The sequence below is a fragment of the Monodelphis domestica genome, chromosome 2 (assembly GCF_027887165.1).
Source record: "Monodelphis domestica isolate mMonDom1 chromosome 2, mMonDom1.pri, whole genome shotgun sequence".
Classification (NCBI taxonomy): Eukaryota; Metazoa; Chordata; class Mammalia; order Didelphimorphia; family Didelphidae; genus Monodelphis; species Monodelphis domestica.
In genome coordinates this window covers 443,811,051-443,838,783 of record NC_077228.1, presented here as the reverse complement: position 1 = coordinate 443,838,783, position 27,733 = coordinate 443,811,051, and the positions used below count along the sequence as shown (strand labels likewise).

Here is a 27,733-nt window from a genome sequence, read left to right as displayed (position 1 = left end):
TGGACAGTCTAAATTTGACTCATTTCTATCTGCCCACTAAGGGATATTAAGCATCACTCCTTTAAGCTTAACATTAAGCATTTAAAGACAAATATTTATGATTACAGAAGACTAATTATGAAACAAGCTACCTACCTCCTGATAAAAAGCTAAAGGACTCAGAGTGCAGAATATGCCATATATAAACGTTTTTAGACATGACCAATGAGGAATTTTTTTACTTGACTATGTATATGTATAACAAGAGTTATTTTTCTCCCTTCAAATTTTTGTTGATTAGTTAGTGTAAAATTACAAGTTAAAAAGATAAATACCTATTCAGTATATTAATGAATAGAATAAAACTAGTCTCCCATCCCCTAAGGCAAGAAAATAATTATCTATCCCAATTTTCAATGAATGTCATTTCTTAACCCACTCTCCAATCCCTGAATCTCAGTCATTATTGAGCAATAGTGCAATGTTCTCTTGGACAAGTCTGGTGTCAAGTACCAATTCTAGTTTCCTATCTAAAGCCTAACTCCCTTCCACTGGGATGAACTCTTCTTTCTGTGGCTTCTAGTAGTTTTTACCTTGTCTACAATCCTGTCACTGCCCTCTGAAGTTCTCTGAATACCAGAGGATTTTTGAATCCTAAAACCAACAAACATCTCAGTCAGCAATCCTAATTTCCATCTCTATCCCAACAATGTGTTTTTCCTCTTTAAAACTTTATTTCTCTTATTTTTGTATAAAATTAAGCCTCTGCATTGTCTTTCAGAGATGGCTTGGCTCTTTGGAGATTTTCAGATCATTTGCCCTCTGAACTCCTCCCATTCCAGTTTATGATGAAGCCAAGCTAGGTCTTTGTGATTCCCACTGCCTTTTCTAGATGTTAACTAATATACCATTAATAATTAATTCCAAATGTTTTGTTAGGGACTAAGATCACTGGTCTATAATTTGCAGGCTCCATTATATTCCCTTTTTAAAATTTATTTAAAAATTTTACATGTTGATACAATTTTATAAGCTCTTACCATCCATTTTAGAATCAATAATTTGTATTGATTTTAAGGCATAAAAGAGATAAGGGGTAGGCAGGATCACAAATCTAGAAAGTATCTGAGACCAGATTGAAACCCAGGACTTCCCATCTCTAGGTCTGGCTTTCAATTCACTAATCCATAGAGCTGCCCTGATACAGTTCTCAGTAATCACTTTCTGAAATTTTGCAATCCCTGTTTTCTCCCTCCTTCCCATCCATCTTCCCTCTCCAAGATGAAAAATAATTTGACATGGGTTTTATGTATATATCATACAATACATATTTCCATGTTCATCATGTTGTAAAAGAAGACACGTCACTTACACTAAAGAAAAATTCATGAAGGAAATAAAATGAAGAGTGGTATACATCAATCTGCTTTTAGACTCCTCCAGTTTCTTTTATAGTGGCTTTTTTAAAAAATTCAGCTATATTTGTCCTTCTCCAATCCTTTAGTACTTAATTCCTAATCTCCAGAAATATTCAAAGATTAATAAATCAATACCTAAAATTTGCCTACTATCTGCCAGGCACTGTGCTAAGCAATACGTTTATAAAAAGAAACAAAAAAAGTCTTTGTCCTTAAGGAGCTTACATTCTAATGTCCTCAGAGAAGAGCTTAGCAGTGACATCAGTGTCATTTATTTCAATGTCATCATTTCAGTCTTGAGGCTATATTGAGAGTAATTGAGTGGCAGTACTGTATAATATAAAGGATATTGGTGTTGGCATCAGAGCCTGAGTTCAAGCTTTGCCACAGATTTGCGGGGGTAGGGGGGAGGATGGGAGACCTGATGACTTTATTGATGTTTTTTTTTTAATATATCCTAGATTTCTCCCTACTCCCCACCTTCTGGGTTTTCCTAGAACAAAGAATTGGGAGATGAGAGAGAGAAAATTTAGTAAAACATATCAACTTGCTGAAAAATATCTTACTTTATGTGCAACATTTCACACATCTATGGAGCCTTTGACTGCAAAGGAGTCAGAGAAGGGAACTTTTTGTATCGTATGTCTTCTTTGGACCAAATTATTCCTTTTTTAATTACAAAAATTGTATTTTTTCCATTATATGTCAATACAATTTTTTGGTATTTGTTTTCTAATGTTTTCCACTTCCACCTTCTCTCTCTCCTTCCTAGTCCTCTCCCTTCCCCAAGAAGGCAAGGTTATATAATGCTTAGTTTGTACATATATTATCATACCATACTGTGATAGAAGAATAATCCAGAGACTTTTAATGACAGAGCCTGGAAGATATGCAAAGGTTTCCATCCAGGGTGGGGGGAGTGGTTGAGAAGGCTTGGAATCTTGAGAGAAGAGAGATTCCAGGTGGGAGGCAGTTGCTCTCTCTCTCTATCTTGAGATAGCAAAGGTGACAGACAGTCTGATCAGAGATTATCTCCTGAGCTATTCAAATCCTTCATTGAACTCAATTCACCATTCCCCCCCAAAGATACCAAGAAGTGTGGGAGAAACCTGAGAAGAATAAGAACAGCATAACAAGATCTCACACAGCTCCTGTGACACCCTGAGTCTGGACATTGGCTCTGCTTTGACAAAGACCAGAGGTCACAAACCTGAACTTCTCAGAGAGCAGGCTGACAAGCCTGAGTCTCAACTTTGGAGGGCGGGAAAGGGATATTTTTAGACAGACAGGGACTTCCTTTCTCCTCTTTCTTATAGACCCCAACCTTCAGACTTCTTTTCTTATTTTACCCCTAACCACAATTGTTAGAATAAAGTTGTCAGTTATCATAAATTGACTTCTTTGTCATTAGTGGAAGAGGGAGAGAGCTGATTTCTCTCTCTTTTCCAAAGGGAAAAGGTTCACCCATTAAATCAGTTATTAGAGGGAAGGAAAGGCAGGGTTAGTGGAGAGACATATTTGAAGAAAACTGAAGGGACGAATCCATCTCATCCTCCTACCTTTTGGGCATTTTATTATCAACTCTTTCTCCATTGTACCCAAACCAACCCATCATGTTGTGAAAGACAAATATTGCTTACACTAGAGAGAAATTCATAGAGGAAGTAAGTAAGGAATGTTGTTTCAATTTGAATTCTGACTCCACATCTGTTACCTCTGTGACAGTGGATATATATATATATATACATATATATACATATATATATATATTTTTTTAGTCACACATTACTTAGAGTTGTCCTGGATCCTTGCTTTGTTGATAATAGTTATGTCATTTACAGTTAATCATCATACGTATTGTTGTTACTGTCTACAATATTCTGTTTCTGTTCACTTCGCTTTGCATCATTCCATGTCTTTCCAGATTTCTTTGTGATCATCTTGTTTGTCAGTTTTTATGGCCCAATAGTATTACATTATGCCATTACAGGCATAGACCACAACTATTTCGCTATTCCCCAATTGAGGAACATCCTTTCAGTTTCCAGTTCTTTGCCATCACAAAGAGCTGCCTGCTATGAATATTTTTGTATATTTGGTTCTTTCCTCCTATATCTAATCTCACTGGGATACAGACCTAGTAGTGGTATTACTGGATCAAAGGGAATGCAATGTGATGGTCATCTGGGGATGGTTCCAGGATGCTATCCAGAATAGTTGTATCAGGTTCCAGCTTCACCAGTATTATATTAGTGCCCTGGTTTTTTTTTTTTCCACTTCCCCTCCAATATGTATCATTTTCCTTTTTCTTGTCATGTTAGCCTGTTTTATAAGTACTGAAGTGGTACTTCAGAATTATTTTAAATTACATTTCTTTAATTAATAGTGACTTGGAGCATTTTTTCTTGTGACTAAAGACTTTTAATTTCTTCATCTAAGAATTGCCTGTTCATATCTTTTGATCATTTGTCAATCCACGGTTGTTCTTTATCATTTGTCAGAATTCATTTTCATTTGTCTTGTCCTTGTCTTTATCTTCATTTATGTTATAGATATTATCGATATAGATAACAAATATAATTTTCCTCTATCTGCTTACTTCATTTTGCATCAATTCATCCAGGTTTTTTCATTCTTTTCTGTAATTATTTGTCAAATTCATTGTTTCTTAAAATACCATAATTTTCTATATTTATGCACTTACAGCTTGCTTACCCCATTTCTCATCTGATATCTCCCTTTAATCATAACCTACTACTTGGCTGGGCAATTCACTTAACTTTTCAAAGACTCGATTTCTTCCTTTATAATCTGATGATAATTATAGCACCAACCTCACTTAACTGGTTTAAGTATATGTAAAGATTGCTTTGCAAACATTTAACTGTGCTATAAATCTTAGCTGTTATTTTCATCTTGTATGCCATAAAATTAATGATCCAGAGTTAGAAGGGGCCCCAGAAAACATTTGGTCAAATTCCCTAGTTTTACAGATAAGTGAAAAAAAGCTCAGGAAAGTTATGAAATGTTCCCAAGGACAAGATGTGAATATTTCAACCTGGATCCTATCACTACAGAGTTCATGTTGATTTTCCCTTGTTGATTTTTGCATACATTTTTCCAGTCTGCTATTCATGCTACTTGGTAGAGAAAGCAGAACTGAATCAAGAGTTGAACAACAATGCTTTCCTTCATTTATCACCAAGGGTGATAATCCCATCCCCTCCTTGGTCTTCTTTTCACTAGTAAAGATTTTTTTGCATGGTTGTTGGTTTCTTCCTTAACATTCCCACCCAGTATTAAGTCATCCTAGGCTTTACCATTCCTGACAATGTTCTTTCAGTAACATGCCAGACTATGAAATTTATCCTCTCTAGCCTTGCTTTCATCTTCTATTAATGTCTCGTTAAAATTTAAGTTGGTTGAGCAGTTATCTGAATAACTCCTATCATTTTATTCAAATAATTTCCCCTTTGCACTCTTATTTGAATTTTTTCCTGTTGTGTCTCTAACATTTCATTCTTTAGGCCTTCCTTTCATTTCTATATTGATTACTTCAGATTTTAAATTCTTAGATTCCCGAGTCTGGTCCTTTAACCACCCTGTCAAAATGCACCTGGGGGTGCTTCAGATGGTACCTAACCACATCTTAATCATAACTTTATTCTTTTTTTTCAGGATTACTTTCCTCAACAGCTAATTTTATGATGGAATAATCGTAGTCTTCTTTCTAATCATGTCATTCTAGCCACCCTTACTGGCTCATCTTGCATTAATATCATGACCCCTAACTGGAGGTTTACCACAAAGCTCTGTCTTGAGCCCTATGATTTTCTCCTCATGATCTCATGTGCTTACATGGATTTAACTATCATCTTTATGCAGGACCTCAATTCCATATCATCAGTTGACTATTAGACTTTTTTTGACTATTAGACATTTCAAATTGAATGTCCTAGAAACATCTCCAATTCAATATATGCAAGACAAAAGTCATTCTCTTGCTACTAAAACTCTACATTCTATCGCACTACTCATTTCTGTTGAAGTTCCTGCAATTCCTCAGGTCTTTTAGGTTTGTACAATCAGCATTATCCTCCACTCTTTCTTCTGGCTCACTCTATGTTTCTGTTCACTTGTCAAATATAGCTATTTCTACCTCCATAACACCTCTTGTATCTGACCTCTTTTGTCTCTCTTGTACTCACACAGCCCCTACTTTAGTTTTGCTCTTTACTTCACATAAACTATTGCAAATGGTTCCCTAATTGGTAACTCTGAAGTTTCTCTCTACAACAGTCCATCCTTTTCAACTGCCAGACTAATTTTTTCTTAAGCACAAATCTAACCATACCATTTCCCTCCTGTAGTAGAGGCTGGGGAGAGAGAGAGCTTGTAAAGGAAGATGCAAGGCTGGAGACCCAGCTGTCATTCAAGAGAAGGAGTTTCCAAAACGGAATGTTCCCAGGAGTTGGCAATTTGAGCTTACAGGGGGAGGGGACTTTGTCTCTGAGTGGGTCTCTCTCTCTCTCTCTGTAGGCTGGAAGCTGGCTGAAAAGATCCTGGGGGGTCTGACTTGGTTTTGGGACTTTGTCTCTGTCTCTGATCAGTTGAAGTTAACAAGAAGAAGAAACTTGGCTTTTGAGTCGGTAGTCTATTTAAGAGTTGAGCTGGCCAGTAGAAACTGAGAGACTTTGAACTTTGTTTTTCTCTGGGGTTGAAGCTGAGAGACCTTGCTGAATTTTGTAAAGAAGAAAGAAGATTTTTGAAAAGGCTGATGTCCTCCATCTGACTAACTGTCTTGTAGTCACAGTTTGTGACTAGACTACTTCCTCAAACCTTCCTAAGATTATCCCCATAGTTTAGGGAAATCCTCATCCCTCTTACCTCAGTTTCCCATCCTGTTATCACAATAAACCCCTTACCTAAGAAAGAAAACTAGTATCTATTATAGTTCACTCAGGAAGGAGGGAAGAAGCCTAAGGCTTCAAGAAGATTGGGAGGTGAGGGAGGCAAAAAGGAGAGGGTTGGTTAAGGGAGTGAGGGAGGGAGGAAGGAGGTTAGGAAATAGATTTCTACATCAGCCATCAGTAGGGATCAATAGGCAGAACCCCAGAGTAAACCCCAGAGCAGCTCCCCTATGTACCAGTATCACTGTGAAACATCCCTCAGCATTTATCATTTCTACCTCCATTATAAATAAGCAGCCTCAGGTTCCTGTAGCAGCTCTCTCTAGTCAAAAAGCCAGAGAACAGCAGTCATTGTAAGAAGAAACAGTTTCCCTCAGTTTACTTCTTCTATTTCAACAAGTAACAGTTTCCTACAATTTACTATTCTATTTCACTACTCAATAAACTCCAGCGGTTCTTTGTTATCTCTAGGATAATGTACAAATTCCTCTGTTTGACTTTTTAAAGTTTTTAACTACCTGATCCCAACCTTGCACCTTCACCTTTCCATAGTACATGATCTAGTCAAAGTAGCCATCATTTTCCTCCTCAACACATGATATTTTTATTTACCACTTCCATGCCTTTGCATTGGCTATTCCCCATGTCTGGAATGTACAGTTTCCTTTCTTCAACCTCATTCTTTTCTTTCTTAGTTTTTCTTTTTTTTTCTCATTCTTTCCTTCCTTCCCTTATTTCTTTCTCCCCTTTTTTCCTTCTTTCCTTTTGCTCAAGGGAGCTATTCAAAGGTCCAATTCCACCACTGGTCAATTAGTTAGGAGCTATGACCTGCTTTGTTTCTTATCTAGGCTGAACATTAAACGACCTGGTCCTCATCTCTCTGCTTGTCCTCCTCCAATCCCAGGGTCTCACATTGATCATATGATGCTGGAATTATTGTAGATACCTGATCAGCTTCTAAAACTTAAACTCAGAAATTCCTGGCTCAAGATATCTATCACCCCTAGCCTCCCTAACAGTAGGAATTATAGATGTGCACCACAATACTTTGCCCTCTTTTCTTTTAAGATGCTGCTCAAATACTACTTTCTACACGAGGACTATCCTGAACTTTCCAACCATTAATGCAATCCTTCCCTGGCTATTTTATATTTAATTATTTATATTTTTTTTCTGTGTATATTATTCAGTAGTTAGTTGTACTTATACATGCTTTTACTGATAGAATATAAGCTCTTTGGTAGTAGGGATTGTTTCATTCTTTGCATTTATATTCCCAGTGCTCGGCATGTACTAAACCTCTTATAAATTTTTATTGATTGACTAGCAGTTTTTTTCTTTTGAATACAATGTAAGAGCCATATTTCAATAATTTCACAAAATTTCAGTAATAATTTTAAGGTCAAATTTATTTCCCTGTGTTGAGATCTCAAGTTTATTTTTGTTGCTAGCCATATTTTGTGCATTTCTATATAGACATCAGAGAATTTGGGTGTAATTACAAGGTACTTCCTAATATATGAACTAATAGAGGTTTTATTTAATATTCTTCCTATATAATAGTTGTGTGGTAATCATACATTGGTAAACTTTCCTTCCATATTCCTTTTTTAAAATTTTAAACCATTTTGATTAGATTCACGTATAATTCATGTTGTTCTAATTTCTAAGGAAATTAGAATCTGGCTCATTTTAACTGTTCCCTAAGGGGATTAATTTCTGCAATTATAGGCTAATGATAAGTGCCTAAACAAAAAAAATATTTATTTGAGATGATAATAAAAAGAAAAGGTATCAGGCTTCCAGTCAAAGTAGCAAGACGATAGTTATATATCCTACTTCAGACATTCTTATGCTAGGAATTTCTGATTTCTTCCATAAACCCTTGAGAAGTAATTTATTGTAGTGAATGAACAATGAACATAGAAACCAAAGGCCAATGTTTAAATCCTGCCCATGATATGAAATAGTTATGGATAACAGAAAAAGGGAAAATCTATTCAACTCTTTATCATCTTTAAAGGAAAATATTCATTGTACTAGGCAAGTTCTAACAAAATGGAAAGTGTGAGATTAGAACCCATTATCAGAGAGAGGATTACAATCAAGGATCATTTGCCCTCAGTGACTTAATATGCCAAGCATAGACAAGTTATTTGCCAGAGTACTGATAAAAAACTGGTAAGTATGATAGCTAATTCATTGTCAGGGATCACTGAAAAATAATGGAAGATAGAAAGAGGTACTCTACAGATACTTAATTGCCCAGATTTTCAAGAAAAAGATGAGGGCAATCTTCAGGTTATAGACCTTTGAGCTTCATTTTAATTCTTCTCAGAATTCTGGAGTGCATTATTAAAGGCATGGTTGCTGAGCATTCAGAAAAGAAAGGCATAATCACTAAGATTCAGCCAAAATTTATCAAGAATTCCACATGCTAATATAATTTTTCTCATTGATAGAATTATTAGGCTAGTACATCAGAAGAATGCTAGAGATGCAATACATCTGGATTTATGTATGGCCTGTACAGAATCTCTCATTCTTATCCTTGTGGTAGAGAAGATAATTGTACAGTTTAAGTGAATTCAAAAATAGTTGAATAACTAGATGTATAATTCTCTGATTTCTCTGTACTGCCTTTAGAGATGTTTTAAACTTCATAAAGCTGAATTTCCCAAAGGCCAATTTATATAAGGCCTGCAAAGAAAATAATTATATGAAGTCTAACCCCGTCATTTCCTTTCCTATATTGTGCGGTCATGTGTCAGCATGGAAGAACCAACAAAATGGTTTTGACCTCTCGCATCAGAAAGAAGTTGGGATATCCCCAGACATTGGGTTACTTTTCAGTAATGTGTAGCACCCTACATCTGGCAGGATTTGAGTCTGTGCTGATAGGAGCTGCCATTGCTTGCTTTTTTCAAGGTATTGGGGGTTTTTTCCTACATAAAATTTTATTTCATCAAATCACAATATTTTGGTTTTTTTCTCTGTGTAATGGACAAAGTCCAGCCTTCTACCCAACCATTTCGTTTCATGGGTACATGACAGATGCTCAAGATGAGCTAGAAAGATTTATTAGCCAAGAAACAGCTGAAAAACGCACCCACAAATACACACTCACATAAAAACAATGTAAGAGTCAGAGTCTCCTAAAGCAGTCATTTATTCCTCCAGGCTAACTATCTGCAACTGAGGGGAAATGAGTTTAGGATTAATGAGACTATAAGGAGCTTTAAAAGATGTCTAATAGATGCGGCAAATATGGCCCTCTCCAAATAGCAGGGGGGGAATAATTTAGTCATAAATTAATGCTCATCTATAGACTGCTTTTGACTCTTAGACCCCAATACGATGTAAATAAAATCGGAACCCAAGCATATTATCTTATGCGACAAATTTGTCTTTGATTTGTTTCTGACAGCTCACTGGGGAGTATGAATAGGGAGGAGAAAAAAGATGCTTCTCTAAGAGGGAAGATAGGAGAGGCCACGGGAGAGGAAACTGTGCAATGGGGCATTTGTGACTTCTTGCTAAAATAGAAACCATAACTTGAAGGAGGACAGGGGCTTGGGAGTAAATGAAGCAGGAACCAAGCAATTGTTATTACTGCTGCTGCTGTACCTGAGTGCCCCCCAAAGGAAAGAATGCAGAATTCTCATATTAGATGACATAATGGCTAGCAATGAACTAAATAATGCACAATACAAACATGAATTAGCACCACTGTCTACTTTAACAGTTTCAGAACATTCTGTGCATCTCCATGATTTCTACCAACAGCCAAACATTATGACAAGTAAGATTCTGCCCTTTTTTCTGTGATTAAAACTGAGATCAACTTCCTTATATCGAATTAATCCAGAAGACTGCTAGAAATAGAATACAACTATGTGTCCAGCATGTAGTAAATGCTTAATAAATGCTTGTTGGCTAACTATTTTTCTTTGTCAACCCCTTTTTGGGGTATGGTATAGTCTAGTCATACTTTAATTTTCTTGTATGTGTTTCTTTTTTATTGTTTTATTTATTTCCCAATACCACATACTAAAATAATTGTAAGTAATTGTTTTCTAACATCTTATCATCCATGTTCTCTCCCTCCCTCCTATCCCTCCTTTTACTCCCAATTTTCTTGAATATGTTTCTTTAAACAGTATGATCCACCACCAGGAGAAAAATACTTTTCAATGCAATTACATAATGACAGTCCTTTACTAAGCCACCATAAGGAGAACAGTTCCTCTGAGTTGATTTTTTTTCAGTGGTGGTGGTAACAGATTCACGCTTCTTTGTTTGGTCCCCTTATGGCCATTAGCATTCTATTATTGCACTTTATGTGTAGTCAGTAGCTTCTTCTAGCAAGGTGTCTCCCATACATATGTTAGAACCAGGCAAGATTCTTTGAAAGAAGCAACAAAAATAACCTTGACAACCCTCCAATTTTTAATGTCCCAAAAAGCATAAAAACAGAGAGATGTAGGCTTGCTAAGGGTACTTGCCACTCCCACAGAGGATTTTCAGCAGAATCAAATGGAATAATTGTTTGCATATGTTGAGGTCCTCAAGATGATCCTGTTTGCAGATAACATTGCAAAGATTGAATTGATACTCAGAATATCTATGAACCACTTAAATGAGATCCATAAGTTCTCAGAAGAGCTTGGTATAACTTTTCATATGGGGGTAAGGGGAATAGATGAAGAATGCCTATTGTTTAATAAATCAACAAGCATTTATCAAGAGCCTACCTACCATCTAGGTAGCTCAGAAGATAGAGTCAGGTCTGGAGAAAGGAGGTGAAGGGTAAAAATGTGACCTAAAACTGTAATATTTATTGGGAAAAGATGGTGAGCATATGAAGAACAGGGGATAAGGAAGGTTTGTAGCAGGGAATGGAGGAGTTTAAGGGAGAGAGGGAATATTGCTGCTGGTGAGGCAAAGGTGAGAGATGCCCCCTGCCAAGAGGAGCCAGAAAGGGTCCGATAAGGACTGTTTGTCATTGAATGACTGAACCTGATATTCAGCTCCCTCTATGCCCCCCCCCAAATAGTCCACTTATCTGACTGCGAATTCAAATAAGATAAAATTTAATAACTAGTATGGATTGGAGCAGTATCAGGAATGAGGGGCGAGGGATGTCCCTAAATAAGGTTGGAGTTTTTCACAGCTTCAGAACTGAGACCAGGCCTCACAGGCTGGTGGAGGGTTTCTCCCACTCCCGTCTACTCTATATCTGTCCTAGCTTTGTCAAATTCAGAAACTTAGCAGTAGACAGCAAGCAACCAAGGAAAGTTCTAATCTTCAGAGCTGATTGGGCCTGAGTCTTCTGGCTGAACCAAGTAGAGGCACTCCACTCCAGACTGGGCAGAACGAGCTCCTCCCTCCTCCAACACCAGGAAGGAAGGAATTAAAACTGGCAGGAAGGAAGTGCTAGTCACAAGACCTAACTGCCACTCCCAGTTGTCCCTTCCCCCACCAACTCTCAGTCTTGTTTCCTTTCCAGAATACACAATTCTATATCATGATCATGCGAGTTAAGTTCCCTTTCCTTATTCTTCTCCTTTTGTTCATAGTGCATCCTTTTTTTCCCTTCTTTTATGATTATCAAAACATAACAAAAATCACTTGCAGGTTCTTCATCTTCTCTGCTTCTGTCTATGACCCCTGTTGGCATAATGACTGACATCTTTCTCCCTCTCCCATTAGAATGCAAACATTTCATCCTTATAAAGTATTTTTTTTCCATTTGCTTGATTTTATATAAGCAATCCTACATTTGTATTTCAAAGTTTCTACTCAAGTCTATTTATTAGTTTGAATTGAGTTTTCTTTTTTTAATCTGTTATACTTAGAAGAAGACCTCTATATCATTAGAGGTCTATTCTTCCCCCTTGTATATTTAGACTCATTTTTGCTAGTTGTTATTCTTGGTTTTAAGCCTGTTGTATTTTGCCTTTTAAAATATTATATTCCATATTCTCTGTTATTTTTGAGTGGTAGTTTCAAAATCTTGTGAGTCTTCTGTGATATTGACTATAGCTTCTTGGTACTTGAACTCTTTTTTTCTGGGTAATTGTAAATAGTTTTTCATTTACTGAGAAGCTCTGGATTTTAGCTATGATATTCCTAGAAGTTTTCGTTTTTGAGTTCCTTTCAAGGGATAGCATGTGGATCCTTTATATTTCCAAAGCTTCTAAGAGAATTGGGTTTTTTTCTTTCATAAATTCTTGAAATCTTATATTGTAAGAGAGAGAGCTATGCAAAAGGAGAAATGGCAAAAGAAAGAAATTAGATCTGGTAAAGCAAGAAGCAACCCATGTGGAGGAAAGGCAGAAAGGAAGAGATCCAGGATTCCAAAGGGAACAGAAAGTTGGAGAACTGAGAAACTGCCAACTTCAACTGGTTTCCTTCAGCTGAGAGCCTAACAGGACTAGGTCTCAAAGGCTGGAGATTCTCCTTTTGGACACCAATGACTTCGTAGAGATCCTTGGAAATGTGTTACTCAACTCACTTCAACATAATAGATTAGACTTTGAAAAAAAAAAAGCCATGTACTGAGAAAATTCTAAGGATTTTCACTCAATCGTCCTGAATTTTATCAATAACCAGATTAGGGTTATTAGGTTATCAAGAATAGGGACAACCAGCAGCTGACCAGAAAGGGGGTCAAGGTTTAGAGCTTGGACCCCAATATTTGGGGGTGTAGTCTGTCAATTTTAGGGATTCCTGCCACCCACTTTCCTTATCCAACCCTCCTATTTCCCCTTCCCTGAGTGTTTCTCCATTAAAGAGTTATTTTATAGATCAGATCTGTCTACTTTCTGACATCAAGGAAGGGGACTGAAGACTTGGGGAGAATTGTACTTCTCCCCAAAGAAGAGGATTAGCTCAAGACTAGGATTGGGAAGTGAACCGAGATCTCAAAGGGAAGTGGAATGGGGTATTGGGAGGATCCAGAGGCAGGAAATTCTGTCCTGCCTCTCACAGAACAGCAAAGATCAAGAAGGGAGGCAGTGGGTCATTTCACCAAATCCCTTTCCTCCAGTCCTTAACCTCTATCTCCCAAACCAAATCTCTGAGGAGAACCACTCTGTCCCTCAGGGAAACAAACTCAGGTTGTCTTCACCAAGGGGAAGAGAGGGGAAGATCAGCCTCTCCTCCCCTCTCATTCTCTCAGCCCCTTCTCTTCCTCTCCCCAATTCATCAGAGTAGAGGATTGTAACCTCCCTGACTGGCCCTATATTACAATATGTAGGCGATTCTTAACTGTTTTTCCTTGATTTATTTTTTCAGGTTAGTATTTTTTATATGTGATATCTTCTCTTTCTTGTATTTTTTAATCATTTGAGATTTGTTTTGATATTTCTTTTCACCTCATAGAATCATTCACTTATCATTAGTTGATTTTCAAAGCGTCTGTAATGTAGGTAAAAGTTTTTAACTTTCATGTTAAGCTTTCCACAATTTTTGTGTGTGTGTGTGTGTGATAACTGCCTAGGTTCAAAGCTGGATCTGTCATACTCTTAAGCAAATATAAGGATTAGATATGACTACACTTTTGCAATGAAATAGAGGCTTATTCTAATATAGCATTACATATATCAATAAAGGAAAAACTGTGAGCCCCAACCTCTGCCAACACAGGAAGAAACTCTTGGATGGGTTTGAGTCAAGATTTAGTATTCCCCTTAAATCTTCTTTCCAGTCTTTGTCACTCAACTGAGCTAAGCCTCTCTCATTTAAGTTGTTCTCTCCATTACCAAATCCAGTGACCTTTTCTCAAGTTCATCTCTTAACAACTTCTCTGTATCAATGGACATTGCTGTCCACCCCTTTCCTGTACACTTTCTCTTCTGTGGGCATCTGGCACTGCTTTCTCCTCTTATCTGTCTGACTACTCTGCAGTCTCTTTTCCTGGATCATTATCCAAATGACATCCATTAATTGTGGGGGTACCACGATCATCTCTTTCAGTATACTCTCTTGATCACCATGGATTTAATCATTTCTATGTAGATAATTGATAAATCTCTCTATTCAGCCCTTGGTTTCTTCTGATCTCCTTTTATACATCTACAATTATCAGATATTTCACAGTCAGTGTTCTGAAGGCATCACAAACACAACAAATCTAAAAATGGAACTTTGTTTTTTCACCTGAAGCTTAATCTTCTGACTAACATACCACTTTGTCTTGAGAGTACCAGGGTTCTTCTAATCTTCTAGGTTCTTCATTTTGGTATTATCCTTGTCTCATCACTCTTCCTCACCTCACTTATCCAATCAGTTGCCAAATCCTATAATTTTTTTTTCTTCTGTAATATTTCTTGCATCTGTTCCTTTCTTTCTATTCACAACTAATAGACGCAATTTATCATTCTCAGGTCACTATACCAAAAAAGTTAGGTCTGGATCAAAAATGAAACAAAATAAAATTATTCAGTAATTGGATCTTAGTTTTATTTTGTTTGTAGACACTTTCTAGTTATTATTATTAATCCTGTTACTAATAATTGTTTTTTCAGAATAATTTATTAATATATAATATAATTTGATTTTTATTGTATCAAAATATATATTTTTAAATAGGAAGTGTGGCTTAGCAAAAAGAATGAATTAGGAGTCAAAAAATTTAGCTTTAAAGACTGAGTCTGATACAATCTATGTGACCTTGGAAAAATATCTTGAAAAAAAATCTGTCAGAGTTTGTTTACTCATGTATAGAATGAGTGGGTTGGGATAGATTATTTCTAAAGTACCTTCACATAAAAATTCTGAATTGTTATTAAAGCATTTTATTTCATTCCTTGATTTCTCCCTGTTCTCCTAGTAATTTGGGACTTATCTTACTCAGCACTAAACTTTGACCTTCTGTTAAGCAACTTATATAAGTTGCTTTCCTCCACCATTAACCTCCTTACACCTTGATTTTCCACCATTTTCATCTTGACCCCTAAATCTGAATATCCTATATCTCTTTCTCTGCTCCTACCTCTGAACTGTCACAATGAAAATTACATTGACTATAACCACCATGAATGTAGTAAATGTAACCTTAACTAGACCTTCATTGCTTCATAGCACCTTTTTTATTCATCTCTTAATGGTTATCAATGACACTACTCCCAATGACTATTGCAAAACTAAGTCTCTAAGTTTCTTTTTGCTAAATCAAGTGATGTGATCCCTGCATTATTCAGATCCATTCACTCCTCTGGGAAAATTGCCCTAGCTCCTCTTTTTTATCTTCTTTGTATTTTATTATTCCATAGTTCGATGATTCTTCCCCTTTTTCTCTGATGATTCTTTTTCTATCTCTTTTGCTGGTTATTCATCATCTGCTATCCTTTAAAAGTTGACATCCTCCAAGATCTTTCCTATTCTCCCTTACAAATCAATCATTCTCATGATTTTAAAGATCATTTCTATATTGATGACTCCCAAATTTCTATGTCCTGCCCCAATCTCTTTCTAGGGCTCTCATCCTGTGTTCCCCTTTGCTAAAACCAATTAACCAGTTGTGGTTAAACTATAAAAGGGGTTCTTTTTTGGGTATTGTTGGCTAATGAGGCTCTACTGATTCTGAAATTCTGTGACTTTTTGATTTTCAAATCCCTATTACATATGTCTAACCTTCCCATGTCTAAAATTAAATATTGGGTCACTGGGTGGTATAGTGTAAAAATCATTAAATTTGGAATTAGGAGACCTAAGTTTGAATGATAACTCAACCATTCTGTGATTTTTTGAGCTTAAATTTACTCATTTGTTAAATTTTAAAAGTAGTTTAACTTAATAACCTCAAAGTCCCTTCTATCTCTTACCTTGACCTTTCCTCAATTTTTCAATTTATATTAATGGTAACATGTCTTCTCTGATACTCAGCCTTGTAATTTTTTTAATCCTTACCTTCTGTTTTGGAGCCAATACTGTGTACTGGCTCCAAGACAGAAAGAGTGGTAAGGGCTAGGCAATGGGGGTTAAGTGACTTGCTCAGGGTCACACAGCTAGGAAGTGGCTGAGGCCATATTTGAACCTAGGACCTTCTGTCTCTAGGCCTCACTCTTAATCCACTGAGTTACCGAGCTGCCCACTCAATCTTGTAATTTTGACTCTTTATTTCCATAATTTCCCTCCATCTAAGGCTTTGTCTAATTCTTTTCATTTATACCTTCATTATATCTTGTTTATTTGGCTTGCCTTCTCCACTCCCACCATAACCACTTTAGTTTGCTTTCTATCTTTTCTTCCCTTGGCTATAATAATACTCTCAACCTAGTCTTTCTGCCTCAAACCAATCCCTTCTCCATTCTGTCTTTCATTCTACCACCCAAGGTAACTTCCTAATGTACTATTATGATCTTGTTTTCTCTATTTAAAATGTTCACTAACCCAATTAAAACTACTGAATAAGACAAACTCCTAATCCTGGTTTTGATTTTTTTTCATTATATTTTTAGTGTTTATACTATGGCCAGGATTTAATACATGTTTTCTAAATGATTGAATGATTATCTGTAGTCAAGTGCTTAGTGTTGAGCCTCAGCATACTTTGACAGATAAAACTCAGACCATAAACAAAAAACTCATCCCTGGGCCTGTAAGCAAAGATCTTTCAGATGAGAAGGACTTACCATGACCTAGAGCATAATGAGGCATTAGAGTAAGAGATAGTACATAAACAATGCAAGAAGTAGCCAGTAGAGACCCCTGATGCCTACTGAATGAAACCATTGCCATGGTATCTGAACCTCAGTTTCCTCATCTATAAAACAGTGATAATTATACAATAGTATCTACTTCACAGGGTTAGGAAGGTGAAGTCAGATGTTGTATGTTATAAAAGTTAAAATTAAATCTCAATAATAAAAGTATAATATTTTAAGAGATTTATTAATGATCATTAGAAATAAAAAAAAAGAAGATATAAAATAAAAACCACATGCCCATGGCTGATCAACTAGTTCAAACACCCGTCTAACCACCACCAAGCTCAGAATAGGAAGTAAAGAGGTGGGACCTTCCACATCCCCGCCTAATATCCCCTATATACAGGAAGTACATAATGATAGGAAGTCACTGGGCTCCTGGGAAATATAGTTCTTTTTAGGGTAACAGATTTTCAATTATACATTGTAAAATGCTTCCCACAGTTTAACACATATGAATGTCATCTATCATTCAGAATAAGACCCTTGTGGAAAAGAGACTAAAAGAGGATTTTCAAATATACTATCATTAGTAGAATAAAACTAGTCATTCTTTAAACAATTGGCAATATCAGGTCAGTGCTTTATAATTTCTCCCCCACCAAAAAAAAAATCATCTTGTTCTTCTCCTTTTCAATGCTGAATTTAATATCCATTTGCATTATATTTCTAAGAGAATCAGAAAGCAGTACATAAAATAACAGAACTACTATATGATGATCAACTGTGAGAGACTAAACTACTATCAGCAAAACTAGGTCCCAAGATAATTCCAAGTGATTTATGATAATTTAAAAAAATACTATCCAGAGCCAAAGAAGAAACTGTTAAAATATGATTATAAATCCAAGTATGCCATTTTTTCTCTTTATTTCCTTCTTGAGGGTTTTTTTTTTTATTTTATGTGTGAAATATGTCTTCTGTCATGGCATGGAGAATGTGGAAATATGTATTTCAAGAAAACAGTGTAGTATAACCTATAACAGACCATTTACCTACCATCTTAGGGAGGGAGAGAATCTGAATCACAAAATGCTAGGAAATGATTGCAAAAAAATTATTTCTACGTGTAATGGAAAAAATTTAAAGAAAATAAAAAATAAAGTAAATAAACAAATTAATTTTTAAAAAGATTAGTTCAAACATTCTCTCTTATAGGAGGCCTTTTCTAAACCACCACCCTGCAAAATAATTTTGCATTTACTTTGTTTATATTTTGCATATATTTATATATGTCCATATTGAATGAGATAAAGCACTTAGCATAGTGCCTGGCACAAAGTTGGTTCTATATAAATTCTTATTTCTTCTCACTTTACTAGGCCCCAAAACAATATATACTGTGTCAATAGGAAGAGTTAAGTCTCAAAGAGCTAATAGAATTTCAGAAAGGTTAAGTGACTTTCCCATAATCACAAAGAGGACTGATGTAATCCAAAGTCTTTCTAACTCCTAATCTAGCATTCTTTATATTCTTTGAATCTACTGGATCCTGAATCTTGTCTTAGCAAAAATACTGCATTGGTTCTATCATACTGCTTCCCCTTTTGAATTTTTTTTCCCCTTCTTTATAGTACAACCGATATCAACGCTATGGAGCTGAGGAATGTGTCCTACAAATGGGAGGCGTCCTCTGCCCCAGTCCGGGGTGTGGAGCGGGTCTGCTCCCTGGGCCAGAAGTAAGAAAAATAACATGTGAGCCAAGCAATGGCCTGGGCTGTGGAGTAAGTACAGATTCTGCTATTGAACTCATCCAATTCCCTATAGTGATATTTTGGTTTGGATTGTTTGATTTTCTTTTAACCTGAGAAATATTTTCCCCAGGCGTCGGCTTTTTTTTTTCCTTCTGGTGTCTGAAATGAGAATCTAGTGGCCAGGTAGGAAAAGATTACTGATGTGTGGGGAATGTTCCTACCAGAATTCTTCCATTTAATTCATTTGAGAGACTGCTGATCTAAGGAGTTCCTATGAGCAGTTGTAAATGACAAGGCCAGGACTTGAACTTTTTCTTCCAATGCTCAGCAGATTCTGTATAAACCATTTATTATTGTGTTAGTGGTGCCTTTAAGTAGACAGGCGTGAGAGAGAGATAGAATGTCCCATCTGTGATGTCCCAGTGACAATATTTGTGTAAGTACTTGGAGAAATAAAATGAAGATTAATATAGAAAGGTTGAAATTGTATTGTGCCATAAAAACTATTTTAAATAGAGTTGAGCAGAACTAATGGTGCCTCTTAGGAAAGCGGAGTCGGAAACACTGAAAATATTTGTTCTAAGAGGTCAAAGCAAATGTCCTAGACAGAGACTTCGTTGAATATCCCAGTAAAAGCTAGAGGAAAGGGGGTGGAGGGAAATGGATTTCAAATACAAAAGGCTTACTAAATTACAGGTTGAAATGACAAATGGATAATAATCCTGATATTAAATTTAGTTCAGTCAAGAAAACAGCTTCTAAAGGGCTGTCGAATTTTGATGGGGAAGCATTTCTTTTACAATTGAAACTTAGTGGAGGACTTGGGTGGGGCATCAGAACTATCAGGGAAATTGGCAATTGTTCACTGAGCACAGTCAGTCGCATGTGCAGAGGGTAGCATCTGTTGACCTTGGAAAACTTGCTCTCTCTCCATGCAGTGGGGCATGTCAAACACAGTGTTCCCTAGGCTCTTTCTTTTAACCGGTACAGAGCTAGAAAGGAAAGGAAATGGAGGTGGAAGCAAGAAATGAGAAACAAGAAGGACTGACTAAATGAAAAGTAATGCCTCTGGATTAACTTTCATGATTGCATCAAAATGAAAGCCCAAGTAAATTTGGCTATCCTCGGAAATTATGGAAATCAAACTATTTTTCAGCTTCAGTCATCATCATTTTGCTGTACAATCTATGCTGATTGTATGTGGTCTCAGTAGCCTCCATAATGTCAGCTTTCAAAAAGTATTGAATGTTTTCTTTTTTGATCTTCCCTTTCTCTAACCATCTATAGCTTTATCATTAGAATATACCAGGTCATTTAATCATTTCGCATCTTGTGTTTTTATCCAGCTTTTAATGTGTGTGTGTATATGTGTGTATATGTAATGTAGTTTACATATGTGTACATACTGATGTATATATATATTTCATCTCTTTAACTAGATTATAAACTTGGGTTATATCTCTATACATATTTGCATTCCCCACAATGCCTTGCATGGTGCAATACAGGTATTTTTATGCAAAAGGCACTTATTGAATTAATTAAATAATTAATTAATTGATAAGTATCATTAATATAGAAGCAACTGTAACATGTAGAAAAACCATCTCACTCTTACAGTTTTTTCATGTTACTTGAATTGTTGTTGTTGTTCAGTTTTTTAGTCTTGTCCAACTCTTCATGCCCCTGTTTGGGATTTTCTTGGCAAGGATACTGAGGTGGTTTTCCCTATCTCCTATTAAGTCAGAGAATCTCAAAATCAAAAAGAGATCTCAGAAGTTATCCATTCAAATCCATATCTGAGCAGTTATCTATGCTACAACATACTACCAAAAATTACCTAGGCTCCTTGAAGACTTCCATTGATTGATAATTCTTACCTCTAAAAGGAGGTAAAATATCATGACAATTCTTGATTATTTGGGCATTTTTCCCCCTGATATCAGTCTGAAATCTGCTCCCTCTGCAGGAGTCATTCATTTCGTTAGGTCCTTCCCTATACAGAGTCAAGGAAGCAAGGTTTTGAGATCCACTTCCATGTGACCACAATTCATTTACTTGAAGTCTGTTGTCATGTACCCTCTAAGTTTTCCCAAAGCTAAAATCAATCATTCAGTGAACATTTATGTAGTGCCTACTAAGTACCAAGCACTTTTATAGACCCTGGAGACCTAAATACAATATATGACACAGTTTTTACTAGTAAGGGCTTCTATTCTAGTGGAGGAGACATGTATATGTTGATGTGTGTATATGCATGAGAATAGATGGGTATATATATACAAAGAAAATATTAGAAAAAATAAATACAAGATACTTTTATAATGAGAGCACTCACAATGGAGGTTTTGCATATTCAGACAGTTCTTGAATTGCGTCTTTAAAAAAAGAGATGATTCAATCATTTCATAGAACAATCTAGAATTATGCCCAAAGAGTTATAAAACTGTGTATCCCCTTTAAGCCAGCAAAACCACTATTAGGTTTGTTTCCAAAAGTGATCAGGAAAAATAGGAAAAGAATCCATATGTTCTAAAATATTTATAGCAGCTTTCTTTGTGGTGGCAAAGAAATGGAAATTGAAGAGTTGCTCATCAATTGGGGAATGGTTAAACAAGTTTTGGTATATGATTGTGGTGGAATACTACTATGACATAAGAAATGATGAGCTGGTTAATTTTTTGTTAAATATGGAAAGATCTACATGAAATGATAAAGAATGAAATGAGCAGAATCTAGAACACATTATATATAGCCACAGAAATATTGTTGAAGAATGACTTGTATATATCACCTCAATGGGGAAGAACTAATAAATAGAAACAAGCAAAACAAAGTTTTATATATACATTTATCTTTTTGTCAAATGATTCCATCTCTAGTGCAGGGAGAGGGAGGGAGGGAAGGTACATGGGAACTTTAATGTAAAAAATAAATAAATAAAATTTTAAAAGAAGGAGATTAATTATATGATGTAGACCTGAGGAGGAAAGATATCCCTAGTGAGTCTTTGCAAAGTCAAGGAGATAAGAGATGGGACATAACATAAAAGGAACAGAGAGAAGGCCATTTTGGCTCTAATGCAGATTAATGTGAAATGAGACTTAAAAGATGGGATGGAGGGGGCAGGTTGATGACTCGGTGGATTGAAAGCCAAACCTGTAGACAGGAGATCCTGCATACAAACCTAGCCTCAGACATTTCCTAGCTTTGTAACCTTGGCAAGACACTTAACTTCCATTTCTCTGCCCTTATCTCTCTTCTACCTTGGAACAAATATGTAGTATCTATTCTAAGATAGAAAATAATGATCTGTTTAAAACTAAGAAGATAGGATGGAGCCAAGTTACATAAGGTTTTAAAATATAAACAGAGTAATATTTTATTCTTGAGTCAACAGAGAACCACCGGAGTTTATTGAATGGGTGAATAATGAGTGACCTGATCAGTTCTATGTTTATAGAAAAATCACTTTGGCAGCTGTGGAGGATGGGCTTGGAGTACTTATATATATATGAGGCTAGAAGGCCTTTAGTAATCTAAGTGAGAGATGAGGAGTGCCTGAACTAAAAATTTGCAGTGGGTATAATTCACTTGGGACAACACCTAGTTTTCGGGTTCTTTCAGTGAAAAGTGAATTTTTATTTATTTTTGTTTTGTTTTCTATCAATTGAATCCATTTCCATCTAATGATGATAGGAAGCTCTTATTCAAAGAGTAAATTGGAGCTCTGGGCTCATTCCAGCTTGTCAGTTTTCTGACTATAAACGTGATACCCACAATTGAACATAGTAGTCAAAGTGTATCTGACAGAAGATGAAATAGCAACATCCTGGTTTCCTCAATCCCAGGCACTACTCTTCTATTAGTGTACCCTAAAGATTGTGTTTGGTTTTTGGCTGCCATGTAATACTCTTGAATCTTGTTGACGTTGTGGTACACCAAAACTACCAGATTTTCTTTTTTCCTTTAGATGGGATGTTGTTTTGCTACAATTTCTCTCTTCTGTACATAGTTGACTAGGTCCTAACTTCAAGGTTAGCCTATCAGCCACGGTCACTCCATAAATATGATCATTTCCTACATTCTTCCCCACAAATATCATGATTTCCAAATTCAGGCTCTTTTTATAAGGTTCCTTAGGGAATATTTTGTCAGCTACCTCCATTCATTGGTCATAATGCGTGTTAGATAGGTAAAGAACCAAGAGAGAGCAATGTCACAAAAGTTAAGGGAGACCAGAGGAGTAGATTTCTCCTCTATCAAGGAGATCTACCTGAATTTTATTCAGGTTGAGTTTCTGATTGGTCCTTTAAGAAGTTTGCCAGGTCCTATGATGTTTGTATTCACCTATTTTCTCACTATCATCAATGGTGATGGAAATAGACCGCTATGTAAATAGCAATAAATATCTTGTCTTCCTCCTCCTTAATTTATAAATGTTCCTAGGATGATAGAATTGTAGATTGAGAGTTGAACGAAAGCTCAAGAGATCATATATTTAACCCTCCCTGAATTTGTAGATGAGGAAACTGATGCCTCATGAAATTAAGTGACAGAAGTGGGACAGAAGTGGTACTTAAACTCAGGTGCTTGGTCTCCAAATTTAGTATCATCTTGTTATTTCCCAGGGATCTGGTTTACCTGGATTGCATGTCAAGTTTTCTTTAGACTTCTATTTCCCTCAACTACATTTCACTATAACATCTTCATGAGAATAGTGATACACAAGAATCAAGGGTAGCTTTTACAAAAATGTGAAAAGGGATCAAGCAAGCTTTGCAGATGCTTTTCTAAAGTAGACCTTAATTTCAATAACAAAATTTATGAAATCTGTCTCTTCAAATTTAGGATACTCATAAGTGATAGGTATAAGAATCCATAAAGGATAAAATGAAGGGATTATGAGTACCTTTTGCTCAGATTGGGATATGTAAGTGAATAGGTAGACCTTATTAGCTCATGTATGTTGGACAAGTAGGATGGATGGATAATGAATTAGCCTTAAATTTAACAGAAAGAAAAAAAGGTCTTTTGTTTGTTTTTTTTTCTCATTTGCTTTTGGGAAACTCTGCAGTGGTTCTAATAATCACAAGACATTCTTTGGCACAAAAACCCAACTGTTTAAGCCATGTATTTTTAGAAGCATAGAATATATATGAATCATGGAATGCCATGATCTACAAAGAACAAAGCCAAAGGTCAATGCAAAGATGCAAGTGGATATAAGTAGTCATAGGCATTTGTCAACAATGAGTTGTCTATAAAAGTGATATAAAAATATCATTGTTAAATTCAGTTCAATTCAACAATTACAAGTATTTGTTGATTCCCTACTAAACGTAATATACTAATCTAGATTGTGGAAATTAAAAGGCAAAGACCAGACTCCTTTCCCTCAAGAAGCGAATATTGGGCTTAACAGGGGTATAGGTGGAATGTAGGAAAATGAAGGCAACATATACAATCTATTGTGCATTAAACATACACATGTGGAGCTGCTAGATGGCTCAGAGGACTTAGAGCCAGACCTAGAGATGGGAGCTCCTGGGTTCAAATCTAGCCTCAAACACTTCCTACCTGTGTGCCACTGGGCAAGTCACTTAACTCCCATTACCTAGCCCTTACTGCTCTTCTGCTTTTAACCCAAAACTTAGCATTGGGGAAGATAAGGGTTTTTTAAAAAGCCAACATATGTTGTTTTTTTTAAATCAATAAATACAGAATCCATTACCAAATCTGTACTTCCTGCCATCCAATTCAATAGGAACTACCAGGTCTGCCAATTTGTTGGCACAACTTTTGAGATCCCTGGGTTCCTTCCATGCCAGGATGAAGCCCTACAGGAGGACTTTGGTAAAGAAATCCATCATATGAACTGTCAGGAATTTTTCTAAGACATGTTGAATTAGATCACATTTAAAAACAAGGAACATTAGCGTGATTGTTAACAATTTCTCAAAATGTTACACAACTAAAAATTAAATCAATGATAAAAGGAGGCTGCTTTCTCAAGCCTCACCCAGAAAATAATAGCAAGTCATATTTCCTACTGCAGACATTGAACTTAATCAATTAAATAAGCAGAGTCTAATAGGACAGTTTGTTTATCTGAAATTCTGCAAAGTAGAACTCTCCATTAACCATCACTTCTATGTATCTAGGCAAGGATAATGGATTTTCATAGCAATAACCCAGGGCACAAGGTCCTGCAGTTGTGTCTAAATCATTATCCAATATCAAATTATGCTCACTGCACTTTTAATGTTAAGTATATTTCACTTAAGGGGCAGTGTGTTACAAGAGAAATCCCTGGGTTAGTAGTTAGGCATAAAAAGATGGAAGGAGGAGAGACAGGGAATCAGAGACCCTATATTTTGAATTATAGTCATTTCATTTGCTACCTGTATGAACTTGGGCAAGTCATTTAAACTTTTTGGATTTCAATTTCCTCATAAGATGATGATTTTGAACTAGACCAGGAGTTCTGGGGGGGAGAGGGGAGGTTGTGTGTCATCGACCCATTTGGCAACCTGGTAAAGCCTACCAAGTCTTCTAAGAAAAATGGTTTAAATATATAAAATAAAATGTATAGGATTACAAAGAAACTAAGTTATCAAAATAATTTTAAAAAATAACAATTTGCATGACCCAGGTTAGAAATCCCTGGTCTAAATGATCTCTATAGTTCCTTCTAGTTCCAAATCACTGCAATTGTATGCTGATGCCTCATTGAGATTTGTGGGCAGCCTTGGTTTCCCAGGGACTATGATGGCACAGTAAGAGGTCTGCCAGCTCTACCAATGCTGGAATTCATTCCCATAGAATGGAAATAACTGTACCTATTGTCTGAAGATAGGTCTAAGTGTAAAGATATTTATCACCTAAAGGTTGGCCAATACACGGGGACTATCTACTGAGTAGCAGTTGGATAATAATCTGTGCTGTACAGCCACATTGTTGGAATCAAAACACCTTGATATATTGAATAGAGCAATCAAACAAATATTTATTACACCTACCTCGGCCAACCCTGCTTAGAGTTAACTCCACCATCATCATGGCTCTGACTGGATATGCTCTCTCCTCTCCTCTTCCAGTTCTTTTTGGGTGTCATCTTCCCCCACTAGATTGTAAGTTCCTTGTCTCCAGAACCTGTCTTTATTTTTATTTTTTGTATGCTTAGCAATTGGTATAGCACTTAGCATATAATAGGTGTTTAATAAATATTTACTGTATTGTATTATATTGGTGGCTCAGTCTATAGAGTGTTGGGTCTGAAATCAGGAAGACTTATTCTAGATGAGTTCAAATCCAGCCTTAGACACTTCCTAGCAGTATAATTGTAGGCAATTCACTTGACCCTGTTTGCCTCAGTTTTCTCATCTGTAAAATGAGTTGGAAAAGTAAAAGGAGAACTCATAACAGACACATAAACACACCATTTTATCTCTGTTGTTGTCCATCCTTCATTTCTGAAGAGGACTAATGACATCACAACATGGTGTCAACTTGAGCATGATTTCGATTTCTTAGGCAAAATTGGCACTCTATTCATCAGACTATTGGTGTTGGGTAGAGGTTTGGAGCATCCTGGGGAAACAGTGGGGTTTATGGAAAGAAAGTTGATTTTCAAAAAAGAAGGATCTGGAATAGAATTTTATCTGTGGCATATACTGGCTGTTTGACCATAGACAAGTCACTTAATTTTTAAGGCAACTGTCCAAGACTGTAAATTACAGAAGACTTGCTACTCTGCCTTAATGGAGTTAGATTCTACATATCTGAAGTCATAGGTACAGATTTTTTTAAAAACTGGAACTAGCTCTTCCATCTTTCCATTGTTAGAGCAGAAAAAGAAGGTAGGCCAGTCTCATAGTGTGATAGAGGGATAACGAATTATTTTCCTAAATGATGTCCTGGGATCCATATATTTAAAAAAAAAATTAGACAGTGAACTTCAGTACATTTCACAGCCCTTCAAGACTTTGGGAAAGGCATGACCTGGAATAGCAAAGAGGCAGCTGGGTGGCTCAGTGGATTGAGAGCCAGACCTAGAGATGGAAAGTCCTAGCTTCAAATCTGGCCTCAGCCACTTCCTAGCTGTGTGACCCTGGGCAAGTCACTTGACCCCCATTGCCTAGCCCTTACCACTCTTCTGCCTTGGAACCAATACCCAGAATTGATTCTAAGATGGAAGGCAAGGATTTAAAAGAAGGATCAGAAGACAAGAATAGATTGTAATCGGCCACATTGTTGTCATGTAACCACATAGGTGAAATCATGGATTCATCAAAATTATTGCAGCATCTGGAAGAAAAGCAAATATCATGCAATTTCTGCAGGTTAATGGAACACTCCCCCTCCATTGTCTATATCAGCTAAAATAAAGATCCAAAGTCTTCGATCACTTGCTGCTAATTCTCCTTGACAAACCACCTTGTCTGTTCACAAGACCAGGGGTTTCTAAGTGAGATTTTATTAAAATGGGCTTCCATAGGTTTTTTTTTTCAGATTATTCAGTACCACTTACTCTTAGTATTTGATACTGAATTAGCAGACTCCTATCATTATAATATTGGCTATATCTATTATCTGCCCATTGTTATGTCCTAAAAGACCTTCCAAGGAAATCTGTCTTCTAATGGCTCTTAATCTGTTTCTTTCTCATCTCTCCTCTCATCTTGTAGTCATTCCCTGCTTTTGTTTTGCCTTTTGACTGTGCCATTATCTTTTTTTTTATCCAGGATAGTATGCATTTAGCACTCTTCTCTTAGTGGTTAAATTACTTACTTTTTTGCACCAATTTAACATGGTACTTTTTGTCTGAAAGTCATCTTCAGTTCTTTGTGATTCCATTTGGATTTTTCTTTACCAAGATACTAGAGTGCTTTGCCATTTCCTTCTCAAGATCATTTTACAGATGAGGAACTGAGGCAAACAGAGTTAAGTGATATACCCAGCATCACACAGCTAGTAAGTGTCTCAGGCTTGGTTTAAATTCAGGTTGTCAGGAC

At 36.3% G+C, this 27,733-nt stretch overlaps 1 protein-coding gene across 4 annotated transcripts in view; it reads left to right on the top strand.

The window, feature by feature from the left end:
* Positions 1-27,733, top strand: part of PRKN (parkin RBR E3 ubiquitin protein ligase) — a 1,990,036-nt gene that overhangs the window by 1,650,592 nt on the left and 311,711 nt on the right. For all 4 annotated transcript variants that reach the window (XM_007484868.2, XM_056814364.1, XM_016429709.2 and 1 more), the window contains one exon: positions 18,597-18,746. In XM_007484868.2, coding sequence (XP_007484930.1) covers positions 18,597-18,746 — 150 coding nt within the window. The remainder of the gene's footprint in view (positions 1-18,596; positions 18,747-27,733) is intronic.